Consider the following 19,488-nt stretch of genomic DNA (forward strand, 5'->3'; position numbering starts at 1 on the left):
CATATTGTTTCTCTATTCTCTATCATTTGATTCTGAGCATGGAAATCAAAAATAATTATAACGAGCCATAAAAATGAATCAGGTGAATGTCGAGACAAAGGCAGGTGTAATCTCTTACCGGAGTGTCGCAATTCTGATGTCAAGAAAGAAATCGTATGCAATGTGAGAGAACAATTGTTTAGTGTGATTAAGACAACTATAAAAACATTATTTACATTGTATAATATTTACTCCAAACTTCTCTCGGCTTATCACTAGTTTATATTAANAAAAAAAAAAAAAAAAAAAAAAAAAAAAAAAAAAAAAAAAACAGTGTTGGAATTGGAAAGGTTAGTTTCTATTGTGGTGATGCATCCGGTGGCTTTACTATGAGAACAGGACACTTTGCGTGGTGAACCACATAGTCACTCACACTTCCTAAGAAAGCCCTGCGTGACGAATAAATAATCCATACTCATTCTTAATCATATCAAATCCAATTTTATGTTTTTAATTGGGGACAAAAACTTTATCTATTTCTTCCTCAAGGTGTAAAGTTTTGTAACAAAAAAATTATCATTGTTTTACCTCTCGATTTTACCAAGACCGCGGCTACCTACAACAATGAGATCGACATGCATTTCCTCTGCAGCTTCACATATCATTTCCTTTGGATCACCTTCGAGGATGTATGTGTTTGCTTTTTTCACCTGCAATTGTCATACTAACTTTGTCCCATTTTTGAAAATGTGTGATTAGAAATTTAACTGTAAGAATAGTTTTCAAAAAGATCGAGAATTAATCAATATGATTATCCAGTTAAGATGATTGGAGAACCCTTGGAATGAGACTCTAGGACTAGAACTATGCATGAAAACTAACTCGTGCTGATCTTGCAGACATATGAGCTGCATGAGCAAGTAGGGCTTCCGCATTCTCTCGTCGAACTCTGTTCGCAGATTGAGTTATCGATGTTGCAGGAAACACAACTATAACAACAAGTTGGAATCGTTATATATATATATAGAAAGAGTATATTTATGTAGCTAGATAGATAGATAGATAGATAGATAGATAGATATACGCGCCTTGGACTCCTGGAAAGACATAGTGAGGGAAAGGCTCTAAGACATGGATGATATTGAGTGATTTCATATCCAAGTTTAGAAGTAGCCATTGGAGGGCAAAGAAACTCTCCTCGCTCTCATCGATCGCCACTATCACCTTATCCATCTACCTTGCCTGCCTCTTCCAAGAATATGATATGTATGTATATATGAAACTATAATTAGTTTTTTTTATTGTATATATATAGATAGATAGATATTTGCTCATATTCGGTTTAACGTTTAGGCGCATTGGCTTTCATAATTATTTATTTGCTCATGGACCTTACCGTCGGGTTGCAGGAATTTTTATTTATGCAGCACGACAAAATGATAAGGCTAAGCCTACACCCGACAGATCTCAATGGACGTGGCGGTGCATTTGGATATTTCTCTGCGCATGCAAGACAAGTGTAAATGTATATTGTAAATTATAAGATATATTTTACTCCTTAATTACACTTCAAATTATCCTCATCATTCCGATGAGATATGTTTCTAATTTTTAAGCTTCGCTAATTACGTAATATATATGTGCTGAAAGGGTATTATATATAAACTGCGCGTCTATAGATTTTATTAATTCATACAAATCTAATATTTGGCCGTGGCCCAAAGTCTACAAACTATGGACACAGGAGGGGAGCCGCGGCAGAAGAGTGGTGGGGCGACAGCTGAGGGAATGGAGCCGCAGCCCTTGATGGTGTCGGAGACAAAGAAATTGAATTTGTTGGTGGCTATTGACGAGAGCGACGGAAGTTTCTACGCCCTGAGATGGGCTCTTGACCATTTTTTCACTAATTTGGCCCCCGCCGCCGCCGGAGAGTCAAGCATGGTCACTCTAGTCAATGTCCAGCCTCTATTCCAGCCCTTCATCTACCCTGCCGGACCAGGTACATACGTACATACACATGTATAGACAAATGTTAATCTGTTGTTGTTGATGATTATATATATACATGCAGTTGTCTACGCGACACCAGCAGTGACTGAATCTGTGAAGCAAGCCCAGCAACAAAATTCTGCGGCTATACTTCGTCGTGGTTTGCAGATGTGCAAAGAGAAGAAGGTTGTTTGCGGGCCTCACATCTAGTTTTCAAATATTTACTCCCATTAAATCATACATAAGATTACGAGCTATATCCCAAGATTGATGACTCGATCTTTTCTTTTGGGGTTTCAGATAAAGGCAGAAACTTTGATTCTTGAAGGAGATCCAAAAGAAAAGATATGTGTAGCCGCTGAACAATTGCATGCTGATATCTTAGTTGTTGGAAGCCGTGGTCTCGGCACCATTAAAAGGTTATAAATTCATCAAGTTTTAATTAGTTTTTTAACATCAAAAACTTAATCTGGATACGAGGTTCTGGGACGACCCCTCCGATCCGAGGTCGTACGAGTGAATTATTTTGTTTTCTGTCAATTTTACTAAGATTTTAAATCTAAATTTTGATAAAAGATTGTGTACTATTAACGCAGAGCATTGCTGGGAAGTGTCAGCAATTACTGTGCTCACCATGTTCATTGCCCGGTTCTTATTGTGAAGCCGCCTACGAAAGTTGGTCATGAGTAACGTTCAATGATGTTATCTATAAACAAATAAATTCTAATAAATGTAGATTATTTAATTTGTGTTGTACTTTATGATCTATTTGTTGTTTAATTATAATATAATTAGTAATATTCCAATCTCTGTTTCTTGCTCAGATAGATGTGTATAAAAGATACAAGATTGCTGTTTTTTTATTATAATAATTTTCCTAAAAATATGTGCTTCAGAATATATTAAAGAAAATTAAAATGCAATTGGAGTTTTCAAATCACCCATTTTTTAAATTCTTCATACGACCTTGAATTTCGTTTTGTTGGAGAAGAGAAAAGAGTTTAAACTCTATCAAACTTAAAAGATAAATTTTTTATGAACATATTTTGATTCACTTAAATCCAAATCTTAATTTTAACAATATATANATTTTATAAAATTTATCATTTTAAATATTTTTTTATTTGGACCATCCAACTAGTGCCTCCAGCAACACAGCGATGGCGACTTCGTCTTTATTCATGCACACTCTCCTCACGCGCCGCCGCGATCCTAGTAGACATACATACGCGGTCAAATCCCTCTACTTTTTCATGCCGGCCACCTTAGCTCTTACCACCTCTCTTATTATACTCCTCTATATATCATCCACTTCCAATCTCTTCTTCATTCATCCTCACCAGCTCCATATTTCCAGTTCTGGAAATGGGGGAGTTCTGATTCGTGACAAACCCACGAAATTTTTCACCTTTTATAGTCCGGAATCTGTTGGGTACAGCGAGATTCCTCGTTTTTCGGAGAGGGGAATTGTTCTTGGAGAGACGAAGGGTCGAAGTGACGCGGGGTTTGATAAGAGATCACTCGGTATGTGGAATTTCATGCTCTTTCTTCTTTCAGCTTGGTTGACTCTTAAAGTTTTGTGTTTTTTGGGAATAGTATGGTATTGTTTTTGCAATCACGATACTTTTGGCTTTCGTGTGTATTGAGTGAGAATTGAAGGAAAGGAGATTGAGAACATTTCCTCGTTTTTCCTTACTGAAAGAATGAATGTTTTACAACTGTTTATACATGAATACTCATTAACAAACTAACAACCACTTAACTGCTATACTAACTAATAATTAACTGTCTAAGCTTATCTAAGCATTATGTTAAGCTAATAGTGTGCAAGTATCATTTGTGAAGATAGAACTACAAATAAAGCTAAGGTAGAACATAGATGGCGGTGTGACTTGTGATGTGTTCTTGTATTATCTAATGTGTGGAAATTTTCTCATATTGCTGTAGTTCTCTCTGATTTTTGTGTTATTATTTTTTTTAAAAATAACACAAGTATCATGTGTAATTTCTAAATTATAAGATTCTCCTTCGAAAATAGCTCTTACTCTTTTGCTCCAACAGTGGTAATATCAGTTGTTGAAGTTTTATCGGTCAGCATAAATTCATAATTGAGCAAACATGATGTCATGTGTGGTTTGTCCTGTGTTGTTGTTCATCTGGTAAAATGTACTATCATGCTTGTCTCCACTGCCGGGCTTCGCCTAGAACCTCATTTGGACATACCATGTTATTCCGAGGGAATAATACTTGATGAATGCCACTAAAATGGTCACCGCAGTCAAGATTCGGATTCTTGCAAGTATTTTCTAAAGTTGATTCCTTATTATTATGGTCTGAAATTGCTGTGTTTTGTGTTCAGGGATGTATAATAGTGAGACAAAAATATTCCATGACAAAGATGCCTTACTGGAGAACTACAAGGAAATGAATAGAAGCTTAAAGATATTTGTTTATCCACATAAACAAAATGATCCCTTCGCTAATGTACTCTTGCCTGTGGATTTCGAACCCAATGGTAATTATGACAGTGAGAGTTATTTCAAGAAAATTCTCGTAAATAGTCATTTCAGTACAAAAGACCCTTCCAAAGCGGATCTCTTCTTTTTACCTTTTTCAATCGCAAGACTGAGGCACGACCCTCGGGTAGGGATATCTGGTCTCCAAGACTTTGTTAAAGATTATATCGCCAACATTAGTCATGAGTACCCTTACTGGAATCGTAGTGGGGGAGCTGACCATTTTTACGTTGCCTGCCATTCCATTGAACGTTCTGCAATGGAGAAAGCAGTTGAAGTTAAGCTTAAAGCGATACATATCGTATGCTCTTCAAGCTATTATCTTTCTTCTTATGTTGCTCATAAAGATGCATCCTTGCCACAAATTTGGCCTAGGCAGGACAACCCTCCAAATCTTGAACGCGCAAGGTGTGTGGATGCTTTTGAATATTTGTAGATTTGGTTGCATTTGCATCAATTTCTTGGATTAATTCTGACCGCAGAATGGTGACATCTATCAATCCAATTTAAAACTAGCTACTAAACTAAGCTATTCATCGGAGTTGTCTCAACAATGTTTATTATTTTATGTCTTAATTTAATTATGATTTTACCTGATCCCGAAATTCTCAGGTTCAAGCTGGCTTTTTTTGCCGGATCAATAAACTCACCAGTACGCGCAACGCTGCTTCAGGAATGGGAAAATGACGCTGAGATATCAGTCCACTTTGGTCGCCTTGAAACACCCTATTCGGAGGAGCTTTTAAGAAGTAAGTTCTGCCTTCATGTCAAAGGATTTGAAGTCAATACAGCCCGTATAGGTGATGCATTGTACTACGGTTGTGTCCCTGTAATAATAGCCAATCATTATGATCTCCCTTTTGAGGATATACTTAACTGGAAGAGTTTTTCAATCACCGTTGCTACGTTAGATATCCCTCTTCTGAAGAAAATCCTCCATGGAGTAAGCTTGGAGAAATATTTAATTTTACAAAATAATGTGTTGAAGGCAAGAATACACTTTCAGTGGCATCTTTCTCCTGTGGATTACGATGCTTTTTACATCGTTATGTACGAGTTATGGCTTCGGCGAAGTTCTTTAAGAATTACCGTTTAAATTTAGTAGATATAGTTTCAAATCCACTGGGATAGTCTCTGTGGCCATCCTTCATGAGCTTTAAACAGGATCAACGATTTCCCCTACTAAAGCTCAAATAAAAATCCCGGAAAACCCCAGCTGATCATTGTGAGCCAGCACAAATCACAATGATACACCCTTCATTTCCTTACGATTGAATGGCAAACATATCCTCTTATTCATGTCATAATGTTATTGATTTATATTTCTTATTCTTTCGAAATGGACATCAAATAGTTAACGTATTTATAGTTAAAATTACATGACATTTAAGTCATGAAAATAAAAGTGAGTTACTAGATGAGCAATATTAATCAATAGACAAGGTGTGGACGTACCACAATTGTCACTTGAGAGATGAATGAAATAAATAAACATATGAATGGATGTCCGAATAGAATTTTTTTCCCGCTGTCCACAATTTTATATGTGATATATATATATATGTAATACTTTCTACTCCTAAGTCGCCAGAAAATTTGCTATGCACGTGCACTTGTTTCAAAACCGGTAAACAAGTCAACCTGTACTGAACTCAAATAGAAACCATAATGGCGTAACAAGTCGTGGATAACTTTCATTTTCTTTGAATATTTTAGTCTTTTTGCTTCTAAATTGGCTGCCAAACCTCGGTCAAACACGACTCTTCCGCAAAATGCCAGTTCCTTTCATAGCCTCGCACAAGACAACAATTGACGATATTTCATGGGAACCAAATTTTGTTCTTGATAATCAAAATTCCACGAGATTTTTGCGTGATCCACTGTTTATTTTTGCAGGAATGTCACAGAAAAGGTTTGAAATTTTGGCTTCAATCACATGCAAATCATAATTTCATTTAAAGATTGCACAAGGCCACCAAAGGTCAAGCAGAGCAGTAACACATCTCCGGTAAAATATGAACAATTATTCTGGCCTAGTTTACACCTCTTTAGTTTGACAGTATCGAGGTGAAATCAATACAGAGGAAGAAAAAATAGATGACAATTTGCAGGTCCCTAAACATGGCAGGCATCAGTTCACACGCTAAGAACGTACCAATGCAACAAGACAACCCCACACAAGGTTTAACAAATTAAAGCAATCACACATTTAATAGATCTCAGGGTAGATTACATCAAAATCATATACGATATCTCACAAGATTAACAAATAAAAAGAGAGAGAACAAGCAATTTGCTGTAGCTCCAACCTTGATTCATGCTGCAATCGAGGGATCCTGTAAATATATGCAACCAAAAAGAAAGAAAAATTAGAATCATACAGAAAAGTTGATGCAAGTACAGAAATGATCTTTGTCACCATTATAAATTTGTTTGAATAAAAGGTCTCAATCAAAACCCCGAATATACTGACTCAAAAAAACATCCATGGCAGTTGGCATAACATAAATGTGGGACTAGAATAAACCTTTGCCGTCAAATTAGAAATGGCCACATTCCACTTCTCTCTAGTTTTTACACCAGCTACCTGCCCAGCTTTAGCCACTTTGTTGAAAGCACCATTCAGCCAAGTTGATCCAGCTGTGACATACCTGATAAAATCCACATTGAGCCAATTCTTCTAGTTTTCAACCAAGAGAATACAAAAATTACTCTAGCCAAAATTGCCTGGAAAACAGGTCAATGATGTGCCAATAAAAAGACAGGTCGTCTAGTCACATGCAGACGACGAGGTAATGTAAATATCCATTAAATCATATACGAGGTAAAATCATTGAGAAAATGTCCTAAATTTCTTTTGCTTCCATTCCAGGATATAGTTGCGGAACATTAAAAGATACTGGGCAAAATTGGCAAACCTGCTAGATTTGACAGCTGACCCAGTATCATTTAATTTCCTTTCCGCAGCCATAAGTGCTGCCGTAGTTTTATCAGATACTTGAAATCTTTGATCCATAGATTTCACTTTCTCATTCACCACCGAAATTCCAACCGTAAATTTATCTGAAAGCCCAACTCTCCTGTCAAAGGAAATAACTCTAGCAGATGCATTGGCAGTCAACCTATGTTTTTCATCAAATGCTTTGGCCTTGTTCACAGCATCTTGGCGTATAGCCGAACCTTTTGCAAGCATACTTGACACAACATCTTGGGCTTTAGTCACGTACACTCTCCCATTATTTGGGCTCATTTTTCCCTGCTATGGGAGAAAAGAAAATTCAAGACTAAACAATCGAAATTCAAAGAATTTGGAAGGCGATGAATTAGTTGTCGACAATTGATAGACGTCTGAACAGAGTGTAAAACATGTTATCACATCTTTTATATTTGTGTTTGCTGCAATCCACATCATCTACACCACCAAATGAGAACTGCACAAGTAGTGCCAAGTGCCATATTGTCATACAACCCACATGCCATTAAAATTTTAACAAGTTATGAGTAATAAAGCACCTCGGCAACTGGAGAAGTATTATCCTGGGAAATGCTTACATCATTGTCGGACATCCTTACTTCCTGAAAATGTCAGCGACTCAAAGTTAGTTAAAAAGAATAGCACGTCGAAGACGGTTATGTTCATGATACCCACAGAGAAAGTGTCCTTATCCACTCAGCATGTGATACGTGTGCTGAGTGTATAAATCATGGTCACTCATTCAACCATGATGCATGGATGAGTGACCGTGATTCATGACTCGACACACGTATCATGTGTTGAGTGGATGAGTGCACTACCCATATGGATAGCATTTACCAAGCAATCAAAGACACCGTAAATGTCATATACAGTAGGGCTACCGGATACCTGAATATCAGGTTTTGGTACATAATTTTCCACAGCCTTTATGCTAACCACCTGGTCAACGATGGTTGCTCCCTGCATGACAAACAACCGACAAAACTTTACATATAGTATCCATTTGTCTCTTGTCTATTTCGTAAGGTGCACGATTCTGAAAATTCCAGGCCAACAGATAGAAGAATACATTGTGTCAAATAAAATGTTATGTTAGATGTCAAAATTTTCAAACAACATTCATAAAGCTTGACTTAAAAATTGCCACGAGTAATTAGTAGGAAGACTAGTCTCCAAACACAATGAGGCAAGAATAAATGTTCAATCATAACCATTGCCTGAACGCCTGAACTTTGCCATCCTGCTATATGGATGATGAGCTTTGCTATCCTGTCCTACATGATTATTGATGTCCAACCATTTATAAATATACATTCTAGCATATGCATATAGAACATTCCATTCTAGTCTTTCAGTTTCCCTATCCATTGAAACAATCCTGAAATTTTCATAAACTAATCATTGACCCACGAGTACTGGTGTACTACGAAATAACATATAATGAAGATGATAGCAATGTCATCGTACTTGTCCTCCATTAACAGGAAAACAAAGGGAAAATCATCTGTAAATAGCGCCAAAAGGATGCTTTTGAGATTATAAAAGACTCCTTACAGTTACAGTCATAACTCATACTTTTTATGCATAGGAATGAAGGTCGCAAATCAGGCTTAACCTCCCTGGCACACATGATTGCAAAATTATTTTTCAGTGTGTATCTTACACTTCCACTAAATAAACATTAGTCGGGGCAAGGGAAGTCTGATGCAAACCCCCTTAAATTCTATCCTCTATGTTTTAGTAAGTTGGATATGCTACTAAGGAGCACTGCAAAACTTAGTATATTCTAGGTCACTTGTCAGTTTAAGCCAAAGCAATAACCATACTTTCTCAAACTGTAAATAAACAACAGTCAGTATTTGTTCGAAAATAAACAATAAAAAGACGACAAACAATTAATTGGTAAACAGGAGAAAAAAAATAGAGAGCGTTACAGATAATAACAAGGCGATTTCTAGAGCCTTGGCATCCTTGAAGGTGACAAACGCAGTTTTCGACTGCCCTAGCTCTCTGCAACCACAAACAGAGCCACGCCAAAATCAGAAACAACAAAACTACTTCGATTATTGCAACTCGAATCGAAATCGAATCAAAGAGGGACTAAAGCAACGAACTCACCTTCGGATCTCAACGTGTTCAATTTCACCAGAAAAAGAGAAGAACTCGTGGATTTCTCTCTCCGTCGCTAGATCTGACAATCTCTTAACTTGCACCGTCCTCGTCTGCGTGAAAAATTCAAAAACAACATCAAGCACAACGAAATCTGAAGTAAAAACGAACATCACAACCAAAATTACCTGCATTGTGCGCTAAATCTCCCCTTGATTCTGTGAGATTGTGCCAATAGTTCAAGAGAAACAAATACTTCGTATACACTCAACTGTTGGCAGGAGTTTAGAAGAGAGGAGGAAGAATGTTAAGTGCCACAGGAGAATGTTAATGTTGAATTCAAAGACTTTCCTTTCTGCTTTAATGATAATGATAATTTCTCTGTGTTAAATATTTTTTCACATTAGCGACTGGCAAGATTCTCGCTGGTGCTATTTTACAGTAGTGGTGGGTTTGAGTTGTGTTTGGATCCTGGGGCAGTCGTGGTTTGAGTTTGGAAAGTGATGCTTCGTTCGGTTCAAACTTCCGTTATGATGTCGGATGATCTATAAATGTTAATAATGGTTTGTAACTTGCATATTTATTTCATTTAAATTAAATTAGTTACTATACACACGCGATACGTTTGTACAATCTTATTGATCGACTAAAGTGAAATTTGACAAATTATGGAGAGACTAAATTGATATTTGAATAGTTGAAATAAAAATAAATAAAAATAAATAAAAATAAAAGTGTGTGTTGAAATTAAAACAAAAACAAAAGTGTAATATTAATATCATACAAGGGTAAAATTGAAAAAGAAAGTTGGTGTCCTCTCCAGGTAGTTATTATCATGTACTCACAGTATAGATTTGTATTTTTAATTTACATTTTTTTTTCATAATTAAAGATAATTTTTTTAACTTAAGCCATAGAAAATTGCTTATGTAGCAAACGTAAATGCTAACATGGATTTTTGGAAAGAATTTGCATATGTGGCGTGATTTTTTTTAGAATACTATTTGAAAAAAAACTCCACAAACTCAATGTTAGCATGTAAATTACGTGATTAAAATACAATTCAATGTTAGCATGATAAAAAATACATATAAGTTACATTAATATAAACGAACAGTTAACGGACAAAAAATAAAAAAAAAAAACATGCAGATATAAGATAAAAAATGCAAATTTATTGTTAATAGAACTAAAAAAAATGAAAATATGGGATAAAAAAAATATAATTTTCCAAAACTACATATTTGAATATGAATGTTGTATTACAAATATAATTGCTATTATGCACATGCAGTGCGTGTGTATATAATTTTTTTATAATTATCGAAGCACGAAAATGAAATTTAATAAATTATCGAGAGACTAAAGTGTTATTTGAATTGTTGTAATAAAAATAAAAGTGTAATATTGGTATCACATAAAGATAAAATTGGAAGAGTAAAAAACAGATCAAGATATTATTTTTTTCTATTATAGAAATTTTTAATAACAGTAATAGATATTCAATGGTCGAAAATGTGAGTATATATAATAAGAACAATTTTAAAATTCTATTTTACATATCCAATTCATTCTGCTACCCAAATGATATATATAAAGAACAAATCTTTGAGCAAACTCCGTTTGCAGAAGACGTTGCCTGCTGAAAATGCCCCCAAAATTATCCTCCGCCCAGCACCCGCGGGAAATTAGGTCCGCCGCTGGTACGTCCGTCCCTCGTGCTGTACGGAAACCTAATCACCATACTCCGTTAGCTGCCGCCGTCAGTGAGCTGACGTCAACCGCGGGTCTCACCTCTCGAGAATTTTCACAGAAAGCCGTACACGCAAATTCATCAATAATCAAAAGCTGCCCTGATGAATCCGCTGTTTCAACCCCTCTTTCCCAGTCTCAATTTAGTAATTTAGAAAAAACAGTTGCTGGTAATTTGGGATTGGTTAAGTCTGAAAACAGTGTTATCAATGGTACTGATAATGCAACTACGGTAAAACTTGTTGAGCCCGAAAAAGCCTGTTCTTTGGAGATTGAAACTGTGGTGGGAAGTGGACATGGTGTAACAAGGGAGCATATTCTGGCGTACGGACAGGATGGACGATCATTTGGGCCTACGGATGGGCCTGAAAGTAGGGAGGGTGGTGTGGTAGCGCCTGGATATGGGAAGAGGAAGATAGTGAAAAAGACAGTGCGAGTAGTGAGGAGGGTGATAAGGAAGAGAGTTCCTAAGAGAGTTTTGATGGATGGTTCAGAAAATCAGGAATCTGGTGTCGTTTTGAACGAGATAAGTGAAAATCTAAATCTTAGGAACGATTTCATGGAAAATTCTAATCTTGGTGCGATGGAGAAATGTCATCTTGTTAATGAGATGAATGGCAAATCAAAAACGGCAGATGAGGTGACGGAGACATCAAATTTCAATATTGATGCGAGTGTCTTGGAGCCGATGATAGAAAAAAGATGCAATGTGATTGTCGTTCATCCGATAGAGATGGATAAATTAAAGGGTGATGATGCACTGGCCAGAGGGGGAACTTTGAGAGATCCTGATCTGATGGAAGTTGAAAAGGTTAATTCAGCTGCTGAAAGTACTTCGAAGAATGGAAGGACAAATGGGAGGGATGATGATCCTATCATTGGAACTGTTAATTCTGCGGGTGAAAGCGCTGTACAGAGTGGATTGACAGTGGGGGCTGAGGCTTCCGTGATTGATAATGCATTGGAGGGAAATTGGAGGTCTGATGAGGCAAAAAGTGGGGATGTTGATGAAGTTATAGATCAAAAGGTGCATTCAGTGGAACAAACATGCATCGCTCTGTTAAGGGGTCAGAATGAACCTCTAATGGGGAATACTAGTGGTGGCAAGTACGAGGGCGAAGGTAAAATTAGTGATGATGTTGAGAGTAAGAATGTTCCCTTCAACAATGGATTATTACTGAGTGGAGAATTAGAGGCGTTGGTGCGCAAAAAGAGGCGAAAAACAGAGATTTTTGTTGGTGGTTTGGACAAGGATGCGAAGGAGGATGATTTACGGAAAGCGTTTGATGCGGCTGGAGAAATTTTACAAGTGAGGTTGGCTATGAATAATAAGACAGGAAAAAATAAAGGGTTTGCCTTTGTACGGTTTGCAACTGCAGCTGATGCTAAAAATGCATTAGAAAAATACGCTAAAGTCAAGGTAATTTCTAGTTTATTTAGTTTGTGGAATTTTCCTTGAACCCTTATCACTTGTAGATTTATGTGCTCGTGTTTGTGCAAGTGGTCGCTTATTTATTTTAATGTTGATTCAGTAATTTGATATCTAAATTGTTAGTTTTGAAATCCTATAAATCTAAATCGTGGTTCATGTTTGCCAAAGGTTGTTGGAGAGGTGAAAATCATATTTCAGTTATGGCATGTTAAAATGGCATAAGCATATTTGCTTGTTTGGTCACATTTAGATCTGGGTAGTTATGAGTGTTCTTAAAGCATTAATATATACTCTAAAATGTAAACATATATTTTTATGAGACTGTTAATTTTACCTTTTGAGATCGGGAGGATTAGACTTGTTTTGTCACATATCCAACATTTTTTTTTGAAAAAAAATTAGAAAAAAAATAAGAGATACATTATTTAGATCAGATTTCTTGGAAAAAATAAAAAGGTTTATTTAACTGTGATTTGATTGAAAGACGCAGTTGATGAAAATGAAACAGGAACTGGCAAAAGCATGCAACGGTTAGGTTTCCATATTTGTCTCTGAAAAAAAGTTACTTTGAAAACCCATGTTATACGTGAGTAGAAAACATGCTTGAAAAAAGTGCAGCCATTTTCTGGCCCTCAAGCTTGTTAGCTTGTGTCTTATGCAAAACATGAAAGCATTCTACTTTAACCACAGTATGAACAGCAGCATATCTTACGTTCTCTACTTCTGTATTTTTACATTAGATATGTGGCTATCAGTGTGATGCTGCATCAGTTGAGGGCAATGATTCAATATTTCTTGGCAATATAGATAGAAAATGGAAGAGTGAAGATGTAAGCAAAATTTTGTTCTGCACTGATTCTTGTTCAAGAATACCTTCTAAAGAGTGATGTAACTGAAGGGTTGCCTTCCTGCAGGTTGTGGGATTCTTGGAGAAAGCTGGTGTTGATAAAATTGAAGTAGTAACTCTCAAGACTAATCCTGAAAAAATGGAGAACAATCGTGGTTTTGCCTTTGTTGAATTCGAAACAAATAAAGATGCTCAAATTGCTTTTCATAAACTCAAAAAGAAGGATGTTTTTGGAAAAAACCAGAAGATAAAAATTGCATGGGCACAACCCTTGATCGAGGCATCAGAAGAAGAAATTTTAAATGTCAGTTCTCTGGAATCATTCTTTTGCATTGAGAATTATCTATCTTCACGGCCCTACCAATTATGATGTGGTTAATTTCATTGTAAAACTTTTCTTGAAACATCACATGCACAATTTTGTTGAGCTCTTTCATATCCTCATTCTATTATTGGCCCATCCCTGTCTTTGTTTCCCAACTTTTAATTTCATTTTTCGCTACCATAAATCTATTGTTTCCTTGAACTTCTTATTGACCTTGTCTAACGTTTTAGGGCAACATAATTATGTTCAGGTGAAATCAGTTTATGCGGAATATCTACCTCCTTCGTGGGATGAAGAAAAAGTGAAAGAGCATTTCAAAAGATTTGGTGAAATTGAAAACATTGTCCTTTCCAAAGATCTTACTTCATCCAAGAGAAAAGATTTTGCTTTTATTAACTATTCAACCCGAGATGCTGCTCTCGCATGCATTGAAGCAGTCACCAGAGAGAGAACAGAGCATAGTGGCTCCAAGGTTACGCTGTCATATAATTTATATTAATTTACATCGGGAATTAATTTACTGATTGGATATTCTTATCGATGATAATTTAGGTTAAAATTGCAGTCTCTCTTGCAAATCCAATACCAAAGAGCAAGCAACGGAAACCTCCCTCTGATTCAGCTAGTCAACAATTCTCTCAGGAAAAGCCAAAGGTATTGCAAGGTGAGGAGTTGCATTCTTTCTATTGTGTCTGTACTTGTAAAATCATACTAAAAAACATGATATCAAAAAATGCTGAAGTTCCATGGAAAGCTAGCCGCAATAAGTAAAAATTATTTTTGAGAAGTGTTTCTGTAATTTTTATTGTGTGGTCTTTGAGAGAACTCTTGATGGACATGTTGGTCCTAGAACATGCAAATTTACTTTTACGTTAGAGTTTGTTAAAGCCTGGTCCGGTCTGATTACTGGACAAGAAGTGCCTAGGAAACCACCAGAACAAAATCAATATATTTAGTTATTTTAACAATTTCGAAAGTTGGATAACATGGGTGTGAATTGTGTTACTAATCCAACTTTATAATTTATTACACTTTCCATCCACATTTCATATGAATAGGACAGCACTCGTATCTCAAAACATTTTTTTTTTCATTTTGTTGCTGTTTGATAAACGAGGATATGAAAGGGTTATTGTGTAAATTCTTGTTCCAGTTTTGAAATTTTTTCGGGAAAGTGGTCGGTTCCTTGCCTCCTTGATGAAGTAATGCAACCTAACAGTCAAGAAATTAGCACTCCTTCATTTTTAGCGCATTTTCTCAGGAGTTGACACAATTAATTGCTGAAATTACCAGCCTTGTAATAATCTTATCTGAAGTCTAAGTATATGGTGAGAGTGGTAAATATATTGTTGAGATTCAGGTTATAGAAAAGTTGATTGCTGTCATTATGTGTGATTTCTTGCCTTACTCTAGCTTGATCATGTAGCTTTATGCAGTCTTGTCCTTGCCATTCAATATTCCACAAGTTGGAGTTCTTGAAATTAAGTTTTTTAAATCGCCACTGCTGTCTTCTTTATCCCTACCCTAGCTTGACCATGTTGCGTTAGACCGTCCCTTCATAGCGTGTAATATCCCACCACTGTCAGTGGAGTTCTTGAAATTAAATTTTTGAAGTTTGCACATCAAATTGTCAATACCATCTTTCCTAGCCATTCAAAAATTTCCAGTTTGTCCTCTAAAAACTGTGAAGGAACTTTTCTGAGAAAACACATGACAGTTATGCAGTCACTCGTACCAATAATTTTGTATAGTTCATGTTAAACATTTGTCTTCTATTTTCTTGCCCCCATGCTGTGAAATGAATATTTAATGCAATAATATGTTTTTCTTAGTTACTTATTCCAAAGCTAACTTTATGCATGATATGTTTGTAGAATGCTACTTTGAGGTATAATTCTTGTGATCTTTAATATCTGGCTCGTACTGCTTCCAATACCACTTCTTGTTTCTTGATGATAAACAGAATGTGTGTGTGTGTGTGTGTGTGTGTGATGATTTTTAGAGCATAATACCGCTGGTGAATTAAAATTGATTGTCCAATTCCGTGTGTTCTTAGCCACCATGAAGTTTCATGATTCAAGAAGCAAGGGAAAGGCTACTAGCAGTAATTACGATGTTGACAAGTTTGGTCACAGGTCTTCGACTACGGATGAACTAGTGCAGATATTGAGGCAACAAGCATCAAGCAAATATGTCCCTCCGCATCCGGTTGCAGGTATCTTGTATTGCATTTTTTGGTTGTCATATTTGTGTTGTTTATGAGAGGATTTTTTGGTGGAATGGGCTGTAATTGTCATTTTGGATGTAGAAGCACTTATATTCAACAAAGTGCTTCGTCAAGCAGGGGTTTTTTTAAGTTTTTTTAATAAATCATCCAAATAACATGCTTTTTACTTCAAGGGCCTTTTTATTTTGTAAACACTCTTGTGCTCCAAGAGCTTTTGTGTACAAATCTAGTGCAAGTCTCATGCATCTTAGTTTTCTGCAGAGTTCTTACTCATTATAAAAAAAAATAATTTTAATATGTCATGGCATCAAATGGAGATTCCTTTGCATGTTTATTATTATTAAGTTATGCCCAAAATGTAACAGACTGCTGCTTCTGTTTTTCTTTCGTTTATTTGCATTATGTACTAAATCAAGTTATTCTTAGACTCTTGTGACTCTTGGTTGGTGGATTATTGTGCAGCTAACTCAATTCTTTACTCTCATCTCCGTTCTTGAAACAGGAAACTCTGTTTTAGACCATTTTCCCTTGCGTGGTAGCAAACGGCCACTTTCACTTGGGGTGAGTAACTTGAGGTCTTTTACATATGCTCTTCTACATCATCCTAAAAATTGAACTTCTTTTCAAAACTCAAGTGTTTTCTTCTGTCAATACGCGCAAACAACTAACTGATTAACCTTGCATCCTTTCACTCAGGGGACTGATCAGCTTTTTTTGGAGCCAAGAGCATTACCTCGAGCTCGAATTGAAAGTTATTCAATTTCCAATCCTAGGTTTCACTTTTTCTAAGCTACAAATTACAGAACAATTTTCCTCTTGACGCGGCACACAAGTTGTTGAAAGTGTGCTGGTACTTTCCTCTAACATGATATTGATTTATCATTTTCTGATTCCAGTGCTTTGTCACATGTGGGTACAGCCTCTTATGCCTATCATCATCAAGGGTCTGGTCATACATCTGGTAAGCAGCTGTTACATATTTTTATGCTTTAGCTAGCGTTCCTAACATCACAAATGGTTTATGGTCATTGTATCTCAGAATCAGTCATTCGTGGTAGAATTTATCCAAGATTTTTCCAGGTGCGTAGTCTTGTTCTTTCGCCCTTTTGATTGGTGTCCTAGTCAATATTGACCATGAAATGTAAATTTAGACAGCTTCTTTTTCATCTTGTCCCATCAAATATCTAAAAAGCAACTGGTTTTCACCTACTCAAATAACTTCTTCCTTTTGCTTCATATAGGTATATATAGATTATGCTGTGTTCAGTTATATGATGGGTGAAACTCTTTCCACAAAATTTGTTTGTGGCATGATGAGAACTTTGATCAGGCATTTCCTATAGGATTTAGCTTCTCATATTGGGGAGTATCGGCTTGATACTATATTCAATGAGCATAATTGTCATTAGTGTGAGAAATTGAGAGAGCTTATTTTGTGGTTTTTGTATGTCTGGAAAGTCATTGTTATCGTGGAAAAAATAGCCTAGATGTCTAGTTTTTCAGAAAAAGAATATTGTTTTCTGTTTATTCTTTTGGTTCCCTGAATTTTGTTACGTTTCGAGGTTCCATACGAGAATATTGTATTGTTTGATATTCTCATTGGATTAACATAAAATAAAAGTAGTATTTGAAAAAACACTTGATATCTTCTGTAACCTCTTTTTGCAGACAAGGGAACAAGCTCCTTACCATGGAAACATTAATTTGTTTCGTAGATGTAAGTGAATAACAGCTTCCAAAGTTTCTACATACTATATTTGCTGATCATAGGAGACTTGGGTTCTTCGTTTGTTATTGTTATTAAAAGTTGAACATGATGTCACGTTTAAATAATCTATTCCAAACTCTAATAAAACCTACAATCCACGTTATTGTGAACTCTAGAGTCTAGAAGATCATTTATAACTTTCGGGTATTTATTATTATTATTATGTGTCCAATAATATATGTAATTGTACACTAATTTTCACGAACTTCACTGCTCAACTTGCTTCTTTATCTAGTTGAACTTCCTATTTTATCTTTCTGCTCAAGAACTCTTTGTTTCACCTTACTTTTAGCAACCGCTCTTCTCAATGATTCTCTGTGCAAAAACATTTTTGTGGCACTTGAGAAAGATAGGGTATTTCTAGACAGATTACTTGTCTTTATTCTGCATATGATTGCTCATCAAAAATCTTGTTTTGTGCAGGTTGACGAAGACGAAGTCTTTTAAATCGGAGCCTGAGTTCGTAAACTCGCATTTGTAAATAGCAGTGAGAAATGCCAATGGATTTTATATGTGCGGACAGTGTTTTGTTTCCTCGATTGTGAATTTTACACTAGTAAAAATGTCAAGTAGGTCCATTTGCTAGACCTGAATTAATGTGTTTCATAAAATGTAAGAATTGGTAAAAAAATAATAATAATAATAATACAAAAATTGCATATATGTTGTGCCATATGTCATGCTCTGACCCGACGGTCGGACATTTTGAGTATCTTCCCATAAAGTATACTTAGCAAGTCGGAACAAAACGAAAAAACACAAGATGAAACGTACTAGAGATAGTTCTTTATATTATTAGAATACTAAAAAACATACAAATTATGAAGTGGCAGGATGAGACATTATATGACGAGGTTCTTTAGATACAGAAGAAAAATTCTAGTTACAATGAAAGGCTGGAAATATACCACCAATTTTATTATTATCATTATTATTATTATTATTTATCAATTTTAATGTTTTAAAAAAATTCATTATTTTAATCGTGTTGATATCTTAAGTGTCGAATCCAATTTGTGGGACTTCGTAAAAAATACATTAAGCATGCACGCGCACGTATCAAATATGGTGTGTGCAAGCACACGGCGGTATTGGCAGCCTGTTTCTTGAAAATGTATCCGAATATGGCGCATGAGGACATGAGTACCGGGCGATAAGTGGAAGTGCTACCTACATCTTGATTAAAGTCTCGGCAATTTAGCTACGATGTCTTGTATTTCTCCATGGCCCGTGCACAGTGATGTGCATGTGCAGCTCATGGCTTGGTGAACTTCCTGCCCAGGTGAACATGGCATGCATATGCGGTTAGGGTTGCATATGATGCACAACGGCGGGTGTTAACATCCTCCCAAGTCGAACCATGAATTTCTTCCTCTAGTTTCATTCCATGATTTCTTATTCTATTATTCTTAACATTGTTTTATGCTATTCTTGTACTAGGGAAACTAGGAGGGCTTTTCTCTTCAAATATTTGAGGTTTTGTGGCTTGGTAGATTTCAAAACCTTAGTAAATGACTGAGCTCTTAGCTTTCATTTCGTCTTGTGTTGTTCAATGATTCTTTTATGC

At 36.0% G+C, this 19,488-nt stretch overlaps 5 protein-coding genes across 9 annotated transcripts; 3 read left to right on the top strand and 2 right to left on the bottom strand.

Annotated features, from left to right (window-relative positions):
- Positions 1 to 251: 251 nt before the first annotated feature.
- On the bottom strand, positions 252 to 1,310 carry LOC140976412 (uncharacterized). Its single transcript, XM_073440542.1, has 4 exons — positions 1,068 to 1,310; positions 862 to 968; positions 568 to 689; positions 252 to 428 (listed from the first exon to the last, which is right to left on the bottom strand). The coding sequence occupies exons 1-4, from the start codon at positions 1,210 to 1,212 to the stop codon at positions 338 to 340; spliced, it is 465 nt and encodes a 154-aa protein (XP_073296643.1). The 5' UTR covers positions 1,213 to 1,310; the 3' UTR covers positions 252 to 337.
- Positions 1,311 to 1,655: 345 nt separating this feature from the next.
- On the top strand, positions 1,656 to 2,891 carry LOC140977889 (uncharacterized). 2 transcript variants are annotated; one of them, XM_073442615.1, is made up of 4 exons: positions 1,656 to 1,978; positions 2,072 to 2,154; positions 2,269 to 2,387; positions 2,565 to 2,891. In XM_073442615.1, exons 1-4 carry the CDS (start codon positions 1,714 to 1,716, stop codon positions 2,656 to 2,658), a joined length of 561 nt encoding a protein of 186 aa, XP_073298716.1. In that variant the 5' UTR covers positions 1,656 to 1,713; the 3' UTR covers positions 2,659 to 2,891. The 2 variants fall into 2 exon arrangements, with proteins under 2 accessions (XP_073298716.1, XP_073298715.1); XM_073442614.1 differs by having other exon boundaries at positions 1,664 to 1,978; positions 2,051 to 2,154; positions 2,565 to 2,842.
- A 194-nt stretch (positions 2,892 to 3,085) lies between these two features.
- Positions 3,086 to 5,770, top strand: LOC140977303 (probable glycosyltransferase At5g03795). Its single transcript, XM_073442003.1, has 3 exons — positions 3,086 to 3,492; positions 4,328 to 4,892; positions 5,097 to 5,770. Exons 1-3 carry the CDS (start codon positions 3,129 to 3,131, stop codon positions 5,578 to 5,580), a joined length of 1,413 nt encoding a protein of 470 aa, XP_073298104.1. The 5' UTR covers positions 3,086 to 3,128; the 3' UTR covers positions 5,581 to 5,770.
- A 723-nt stretch (positions 5,771 to 6,493) lies between these two features.
- LOC140977304 (binding partner of ACD11 1-like) lies at positions 6,494 to 10,013 on the bottom strand. Of its 2 annotated transcripts, none has more exons than XM_073442005.1 (8): positions 9,759 to 10,013; positions 9,580 to 9,683; positions 9,396 to 9,471; positions 8,350 to 8,421; positions 7,998 to 8,060; positions 7,403 to 7,740; positions 7,012 to 7,135; positions 6,494 to 6,820 (listed from the first exon to the last, which is right to left on the bottom strand). In XM_073442005.1, exons 1-8 carry the CDS (start codon positions 9,762 to 9,764, stop codon positions 6,800 to 6,802), a joined length of 804 nt encoding a protein of 267 aa, XP_073298106.1. In that variant the 5' UTR covers positions 9,765 to 10,013; the 3' UTR covers positions 6,494 to 6,799. The 2 variants fall into 2 exon arrangements, with proteins under 2 accessions (XP_073298106.1, XP_073298105.1); XM_073442004.1 differs by having other exon boundaries at positions 7,403 to 7,743.
- Positions 10,014 to 11,142: 1,129 nt separating this feature from the next.
- LOC140977305 (uncharacterized) lies at positions 11,143 to 18,545 on the top strand. 3 transcript variants are annotated; one of them, XM_073442007.1, is made up of 13 exons: positions 11,143 to 12,742; positions 13,495 to 13,584; positions 13,669 to 13,905; positions 14,177 to 14,398; positions 14,479 to 14,590; positions 15,983 to 16,141; positions 16,656 to 16,714; positions 16,850 to 16,926; positions 17,050 to 17,114; positions 17,193 to 17,233; positions 17,822 to 17,870; positions 18,345 to 18,396; positions 18,498 to 18,545. In XM_073442007.1, the coding sequence occupies exons 1-12, from the start codon at positions 11,219 to 11,221 to the stop codon at positions 18,347 to 18,349; spliced, it is 2,640 nt and encodes an 879-aa protein (XP_073298108.1). In that variant the 5' UTR covers positions 11,143 to 11,218; the 3' UTR covers positions 18,350 to 18,396; positions 18,498 to 18,545. The 3 variants fall into 3 exon arrangements, with proteins under 3 accessions (XP_073298108.1, XP_073298107.1, XP_073298109.1); XM_073442006.1 differs by having other exon boundaries at positions 18,345 to 18,513; XM_073442008.1 differs by lacking the exon at positions 13,495 to 13,584 and having other exon boundaries at positions 18,345 to 18,513.
- Positions 18,546 to 19,488: the final 943 nt, after the last annotated feature.

The sequence above is a fragment of the Primulina huaijiensis genome, chromosome 5 (genome assembly GCF_012295235.1).
Source record: "Primulina huaijiensis isolate GDHJ02 chromosome 5, ASM1229523v2, whole genome shotgun sequence".
Lineage (NCBI taxonomy): Eukaryota > Viridiplantae > Streptophyta > Magnoliopsida > Lamiales > Gesneriaceae > Primulina > Primulina huaijiensis.

Coding starts and splice junctions, on each gene's coding strand:
- LOC140976412 (XM_073440542.1), bottom strand. CDS start 1,212: ATGGATAAGGTGATAGTGGCGATCGATGAGAGCGAGGAGAGTTTCTTT. Junction 690..861: donor TGTCTGCAAGATCAGCACGA/GTTAGTTTTCAT, acceptor TGACAATTGCAG/GTGAAAAAAGCAAACACATA. Junction 429..567: donor GGTCTTGGTAAAATCGAGAG/GTAAAACAATGA, acceptor TTCGTCACGCAG/GGCTTTCTTAGGAAGTGTGA.
- LOC140977304 (XM_073442004.1), bottom strand. Junction 8,061..8,349: donor TACCAAAACCTGATATTCAG/GTATCCGGTAGC, acceptor TGACATTTTCAG/GAAGTAAGGATGTCCGACAA. Junction 7,744..7,997: donor ATACTTCTCCAGTTGCCGAG/GTGCTTTATTAC, acceptor TTTCTCCCATAG/CAGGGAAAAATGAGCCCAAA.
- LOC140977305 (XM_073442007.1), top strand. CDS start 11,219: ATGCCCCCAAAATTATCCTCCGCCCAGCACCCGCGGGAAATTAGGTCC. Junction 12,743..13,494: donor AAAAATACGCTAAAGTCAAG/GTAATTTCTAGT, acceptor TTTTTACATTAG/ATATGTGGCTATCAGTGTGA. Junction 13,906..14,176: donor CAGAAGAAGAAATTTTAAAT/GTCAGTTCTCTG, acceptor AATTATGTTCAG/GTGAAATCAGTTTATGCGGA.
- LOC140977303 (XM_073442003.1), top strand. CDS start 3,129: ATGGCGACTTCGTCTTTATTCATGCACACTCTCCTCACGCGCCGCCGC. Junction 3,493..4,327: donor GTTTGATAAGAGATCACTCG/GTATGTGGAATT, acceptor TTTTGTGTTCAG/GGATGTATAATAGTGAGACA. Junction 4,893..5,096: donor CCAAATCTTGAACGCGCAAG/GTGTGTGGATGC, acceptor CGAAATTCTCAG/GTTCAAGCTGGCTTTTTTTG.
- LOC140977889 (XM_073442614.1), top strand. CDS start 1,714: ATGGACACAGGAGGGGAGCCGCGGCAGAAGAGTGGTGGGGCGACAGCT. Junction 1,979..2,050: donor CATCTACCCTGCCGGACCAG/GTACATACGTAC, acceptor ATATACATGCAG/TTGTCTACGCGACACCAGCA. Junction 2,155..2,268: donor AGATGTGCAAAGAGAAGAAG/GTTGTTTGCGGG, acceptor TTGGGGTTTCAG/ATAAAGGCAGAAACTTTGAT.